Source organism: Brachypodium distachyon, chromosome 3 (assembly GCF_000005505.3).
Source record: "Brachypodium distachyon strain Bd21 chromosome 3, Brachypodium_distachyon_v3.0, whole genome shotgun sequence".
Classification (NCBI taxonomy): domain Eukaryota; kingdom Viridiplantae; phylum Streptophyta; class Magnoliopsida; order Poales; family Poaceae; genus Brachypodium; species Brachypodium distachyon.
The window spans coordinates 17,527,155-17,534,280 of NC_016133.3; the positions used below are offsets into that span (position 1 = coordinate 17,527,155).

Consider the following 7,126-nt stretch of genomic DNA (forward strand, 5'->3'; position numbering starts at 1 on the left):
TTGAGATGCTCTTGCACTTCACACACGGTGACCAATTTTTTTACAAACTTTGCGAACAGCATTACAAAATGAAAACTAAAGGCTCTATGGTACTCTAATACCCCATATGCAAAATAGCATATGTATGTGATCTGATATCTCAAGATGTAGCACAAGCAGAAACAGTATTCACAACAAATTAAATGAACCTCATGGAGATAACTGAAATAGAATTGATGGAAAAAATCACAACATAAGAGAAAGATTTGACAAACCAACCACAAATTTCGTACGCAAAACCCTCTAAACAATATAATGTTATTTCCCCACATAGCTATGTCTAACCTTTCAAGATCCTCGGGTTCTTGCTCTACACAGTAATCTATTACGTAGTAGAAAATAATAGCCTAATTTTTGATCCTGTAATACGCCTCCGACGATTCTACCTTGTTTTAGACGAGATCATGACACTACAGTTGGTGTGCGAGCTTGTGCATATTGGTTGCTGAAATGAGACAGTGTTACCACTGTGTCCGGCAGGACAACACATGGAACCACATATACAGAAGAAAAACATGAGCAGGTTTTCATCAGGTTATGACTATACCTGAAATAGTATTTTCCTTCCCTTGTCTGTTTTAAGTTTCAACAAAGATTCTGCTTGTTAACATGATAACAAATCCATTTCTTCATGAGTATAAAGATGCAGATTGTCTGTTTCTGAGTTGTACAATGGCAGGAGCATTCAATAAATTTCTCTTAAGTAAAAGTTCAAAATTAATTATCAAATGAGCTCCTAGACTTTACTTGATGGAATTGGTTGAAACATAGCGGATCATCATGATGTCTGGAACAATACAAATTTGTGGTCTTGACGTCTTGTACTGAAATAGTTTAAATAGCACCTCCAATTTTAGGAGGTAAAAGGGAGGTGTAAAACTTGCTTGACCTTTAAAATAAACGGAGCCCAGTGCCATGCCAAATGCAAACGCTTAATTTCAGGTTCTATGCATGTTCGCGTCTATGGTGAAAGGTGAGCACAATTTAGTTCCAAGAGCGTCTAGTGATATCTAACCTCCCATGTCCCATCGCTGTTGCAAAATTTGAACTCATACTGTTCTAATGGCTAGGGTGTTTTTGTGTATATCTACATGTGATGTGGGGGCGCACATATAGGCACCGGCCACCTAGGGCAGAGAAGGACCCAATATCTGGGTCAGCTTAGTTAATTTGAGTAATTAAGAGTCCAGATTGGAGATAAAAAGGTTTCGTCCCGTAGAAGGTTTTTCCTACAATTTTCAATCTGATTAGGAGTCCTATTCCAATTCTGTAAGAGTCTAGCTTGTTCTCCAAGTTTGTAAGGACTATTTATAATTTTCTCTAGTCAATCAATAAAGCAAGCAATCAAAACCTAAACCATATTTTCCCTGCGCCCAGGGCGCCCCCAATTCCCTGCCACGGGGCGACGAGGTTACTCCTCGTCCTCCCATAGAGCAACCCTACTTCCTGCGATCTTCCTCTAGTTCCCAAATTCCCCAAGCACGTGACACCACAGTTCTGTAGTGTCTCTCTGAGACAAATCAATCAACATTATAGAGTGTATTTCGTCCAATTAGAATGTCCAGAGCATAATTTGGCAAACAAGAATAATAACAACAGTAGTGATCAACATTGTCATAAGTGTATGAGATGTATTTCGCTATACTTTGAGAGTTAGTTACAATATAATCTTGGGGAAATTGGCCAGAGGACACCGTTATTTCGTGGCCTTTGCCCAAACACACCGCCCGATCGTGGATTTGCTAGGTACCATTACAATTCTCTGGCCATTTGCTGAAACACACCGCCGGTCCAAAAACGGAAAGTCCCATGAAATTATTGTCTTGCCCCCGTTCTTTTCTTTCTCCAACCCGAATTTTGCCAACATCATATGAAAGTTAGTAGTGACATGAATTAGAGACTCTACTATCGCTAATTGAGAACTGAACTAGGGGAGAAAGGAGGACTTACCTGTCAGGCACCCAGGAAAGAGCAATGTCCATGGCTCCTGCCGTCGAGCTCGAGGGCGCTGGTGAAGAACCCGGAATCCACCTGGGGCAGAGCACCTTGCCACGCTGGTCTCCATTGGGGCAGGCAGCGGCAGGAAGGGCAGGGGCAAGCGACGACAAGAAGCTCAGGTGCCAACGATGGCGGGAGGGCCAGCAGGGGCAGGTGACGGCTGGAGGGAGGGCAGGCAGCGCTAGTGACGGCGGGAGGGGAGGCAGCGGAGGGGCGACGACTCGACGGCGGCAGCCCTGCGCCCGAGCTAGGGATTTGCTCAGGCTCAAGCTTTGGGGAATTCACAACGCTAGGGGAGAGGTAATTAGAGAACAGGGGCAAGACTGTAATTTCACGGAACTTTCCGTTTTTTGACTGGCGGCGTGTTTCAACAAATGGCGAGAGAATTGTAATGGTACCCAACAAATCCACGATCGGGCAATGTGTTTGGACAAAGACCACCAAATAACGCCCTGACCAATTTCGCCTATAATCTTTGTCATAAGAACACCCAGTTATTCACAGAAGCTTACAAAATAAGAGCTCGGCAAACCCCACATTGGCCCTAAAAAGAGCAGCAGGTTTTATAATATAAGGCAGATTTTCGCAATCCGTGTCAATGTGCACCCAATATTCTCTTTCCTCTTACTACAAAACTGGACAACTTAACAAGTTCAAGTTACGAAAATGTTTCAACCCCAGTAGATAGCATCATTGAGAAGTTACATGCTTCAAAGTCCTATGATCCTACAGTAGCTGTGTTTTCCCTAGTCAAAAAAATTTAAATGCTTGACTATGAAACCTCATTGACAATTTTCTATTGCCCACAATTAATTACTGATCCAAAGTTTCAGACAGCCATCTTTAAATCGCAAGAAGAGATCCCAAAGACAATACTTCCTCCATTTCATAAAGGTTGGAATATTTTGTTTCGTTAAGAGAAGGCTTTGACCAATGAAAACTCTATTGATTTGTATTTTTTCATACATGAAATTTATATCAACGGATTCGTCTTTATAACTTATTGCTAATGATCATGGTTTTGTATCATATAACTTACATATTAATAGAGTAATTCTTACTCAAAGACTTATCTTAACGAAACGAAATTCGCCAACCTTTGTGAAATGGAGGGAGTACTGCATAATCATTACACTCATAATTTTGAACTGAAATATGCAATAAGCAACTAACTTAGTTTGGAATTCCTATGAACAGATGAGGATACCTTACTTTGCAGCAATAAGGATGTGGCATAAGAACGTTCCGTAATGTCCAACAATATTCATCTAGTCAGCCAACAGTCCATTGTAAATCGACAATCAGTAACATGTCAACACCACAGCATTCCAAGAAATTCCGTTAATATTCAGATTAAACATACTGAATCACTGGTAACATGCCTCTCTCAAGCGTGAACAACCGAGGCGACAGAAAACCTGGGTGCACTGGAAGTACCAACAAAGAGGAAATCAACAAATACGTTACATGTTAAGCAATACAACATGTTTAGAGTTACATCTTAACAACATTATCATTAACAATCCAGCTTGCCTACAGTATTACTATAAGCAACATTCAGTACTCAGAAGGACTATGACCATGACTATTACCTCTAAATCAGTAAATCCTAGTGGTGCTTGCATACAATGATACAAATGAATTAGTAGGTACAATGACATTAATATAGGCAACATGAGGTCGTGCTAATTATTAGGGCTGAAGAATAGTAAACAAAAATGAAGCACTGTCATATTTTTAGTAAATGGGCAACAAGCTTGGGTACCAATATATATCCAGACTATCTTTCTCATCGAGTAGATAACTCGACATAGAACTAATAATAATATAATGTATGTTTGAGACCAATTCCAGAATATCAATCTTTTAGTGGAATAGTGGATATAAGTAAAAAAAGATTTGTTAGGACGATCAGACATATAGATATGTTGGTATACCTCTAGTTTATGACTAAAGCCATTTTTACCTTTCTGGATAATTTTCACCAGCAAACTTCTCACATAAGTAAAACTTCCAGTGGCATTTTGCTAAATAATTGGAGATGTCTTTCAATAGTGACTTGTAACCATGGTTCTCATAAGTCACGACTTCAGCAAGGGATTGTATAGACTAATAAAAAGGTAATGATTTCTTTCAACATTACATGACGAATTACTGTAGCTAAGTACATTTATCTTTGCATCCATGATGTGCAAAAGTATATTTTCCTCTTTGCATCCAATAATGAAATGAAACTAAATCACAGTTACTATCTCCAGATAATAATAGACAACCCGAAAACATGTTTTAAGTTCCAGCCTCACAAAACAAATAAGCTTCACTAGATACAATATCACCCTGCTGTAGAAGTAAACTGAAAAAAAAGGGGCAAAGTAACAGCTACGATACAAAGAAAGTACCAACTCAGATGCAACGATAACTCCCACTGGAAAATGTGTGACCAACTTGGTTAAATTGGGCTGTGCTGTTGATGGCTGGACAAAGTTTGATGCCAGATAATGTGAATGGTCCTTGGTAAGTAAACTTCACCATTCCAACAACCTCTAATTCACCATCCTTGGAATCCTGATCTACAGGCATCCGTGCTCTCAGCCGTCCAGCAGGACCTTTCAGGGGAATGTCTGCGATGTGCCACCTGAGCTCCCTCTCTGCGCGGTTCAAGACAGCCTTGGGCGACACATTAAGCAGAGTTGGATCCACGGGGAGCTTAACAATGAATGTAACATTGCTCAGTGGCTGCGGCAGTATTGGGTTCGACGCATAGTGTATCATCACTGAGAGTAATGTTCCACTATGGCGCTTTACAAGGCGCATCCTCAAAGGTAGAGGTGAGTGCTTGGGAAGGAAGCTGTATTTCATGATGGGGATGGGTTCCTCCTTCGATGGTGTCTTCACATGGAACAGGCCATTCTCGAGGTTACTCAACACGGTACTCTGCAAGGCAGCCCTCTTCATTCCAGAAGTACCCTCAAGCCGGAATGAGAACTCTGTGTCCCTCCCTGCTGCCTTCTTTGGTGGTAAAGTCCGCAGAAAGATTGTGCCTTTCAAACCAACCCGTGCAAGAATAGACTCCTTGAATTCTGCGTTGATCTCCTCCACAATGTACAACTCAGGAACAGTCATCTCTGCGCTCTTGGTCACCAATAAGTTCTCCAGAGGTGAACCAGCAGCTGCATTCAGTGCCTGCCCACCACCCATGGCTAGCAGCTCAAGACCAGTGATGCTCTTGTCCTTATGATCCTTCTTTGTTGTGGTGACAAACTCCGAAGCATCTAGCCCACCCCCAAATGGCGCATTGAACCCTTCAAATGCCTCAGCCAGTGAAGCTTCCTCATTACCGAACTCAATTCCACCGTAGTCGCCCTCAAATCCCTCAACCCCAATAAATGTGGGCTTAGTTGCCTCAGCTGGTGGCAAAGTCGTGACCTCCAACCCAGCAAGAGCAGCGGCGGGATCAGCAACCACGAGGGCAGTCTCTTTGTTCTTCTTGAACCCACCTACCAATGCCTCCTCTGGCTTGCTAACCATGTCACTAGCTGCAAAGGGGTCCTTCTCCACGGGTGGCGCATCCTCAGGTGGCGCCTCATCCCCAGTAGTCGCAGCAGCTGCAGGAGCAAGGCTGGATGCGGAGAACTCGTCACCAGCAGCGAGGGTCTCCAAGGGGAGCTCGAATGAAGCGCCAGTGAAGGCATCACGGGCGGCATGGCGGTCCTGGGCGAGGTGCTCTACGGTGGGCCAGGAATCAGCGCCACGAGCGCGGGCCTCCGCGTCAGGGGAGGAGTTGACCATGCGGGCGAGGTTGTCGCCATGGATGGTGGCGAGGATCTGGGAGAGGCGTACGGAGCCGACGCCGTGGATGACGAGGTCGAGGGCGAGGTACACCTCCGGGTACTTGCGGTGCACCTTCTCGGGGGTGACGTCGACGCCGCGGCAGGCGGCGACGACGACGGAGACGGCCTGGTTGACGGCGTCGGCGACGGCGAACGCGTGGACGGCGGGGGAGGCGTGGTCGGAGGCGGTGGTGACGCCGAGCACGTAGATGGAGTTGACGAGGCGGTACACCACGCGGTACTGCGACTCGACGCCCACGACGAGCTGCCCGGAACCGGCCGCGAGCGGGTCGTCGCCGATGGCGTCGAGCGAGGCGTGCGAGGCCGGCTGCTGCTTCCCGCGGGCGAGGTGGAGGCGCGCGAGGCGGAAGGCGGAGACGGCGGCGAGCGCGCGGGAGACGGGGAACCAGGAGCGCGTCTGGAGGAGGATGTCGGGCCCGTTCACCGGCTGCAGGGAGATGGCGAGGCACGCCATCGCGGGCCGCCGCCGGCGAGGCGGATCTGGGCTGTCGGTTAGGGTTAGGATCTGGGGTCTGGGAAGGGGGAGGTGAGTTGGTTTCGGGAGATCTGGACTGGGGAGTGGGTGCGGGAAGTAGAGGAAGGAGAAGGGTGCACGGGGCCGTGGGTGGACTGGGTGCAGGGACTACTGCCTACTGGCTAACCGCCGAGAAGCAGCCCACCAGAGCGGTTGGATCAAAGCCGAAAGTAGCTCCATAGATTGGCGGTGAGATCCAAAGAGAGCAGATACGGCTTCCGAGAAAATCAGGCTTTGGTCGTGGAATCATCTGCAGATGTTCCGAAAACAAAGGGGAACGATTTCACCTGATCTGCTCCCTGCTCCGTTCCACAAAGATTGGCAAGTGCCAATCTTTGAAACGGATGGAGTACTAAATTTCAAAAATAGAACCAACCAGTTTCATGTTTGTTTAAAAAGAATGGGGCTAACCAGTTTTCATGTTTAATTCGGGGCTTGCCTTCGTTGAAAAAATAGTCGTCATCGTCTTCCCCTCGCGATGCCTCCCCTTTCCCTTCTGCTACCCTGCCATCCTCTCTCTCCGTCAAATCTCGCAGGCCTGCCGCCGCTTTCCATCGCGCTCAAGGCCGTCGTTGCCGTTCGAGGCCGTTGCTTGCCACTTGGCTCGAGGCTGCTGCCATGGCCTCCCTTCCGTTAAGGCGCCGCTCGTCCTTGGAAGAAGCGGTGGCAGAAGACCGGCTCGCTGCACCTCCACCGGCGGCTGCGACGAGGGGACGGACTCCAG

General features: G+C 46.6%; 1 protein-coding gene across 1 annotated transcript; it reads right to left on the minus strand.

The window, feature by feature from the left end:
• Positions 1-4,147: 4,147 nt before the first annotated feature.
• LOC100825733 lies at positions 4,148-6,513 on the minus strand. The gene has a single exon (XM_003573552.4). The coding sequence runs from the start codon at positions 6,340-6,342 to the stop codon at positions 4,441-4,443; it is 1,902 nt and encodes a 633-aa protein (XP_003573600.1). The 5' UTR covers positions 6,343-6,513; the 3' UTR covers positions 4,148-4,440.
• Positions 6,514-7,126: the final 613 nt, after the last annotated feature.

Bases quoted from the DNA above. Each gene is read 5' to 3' on its own strand.
- LOC100825733 (XM_003573552.4), bottom strand. From the start codon at position 6,342: ATGGCGTGCCTCGCCATCTCCCTGCAGCCGGTGAACGGGCCCGACATC.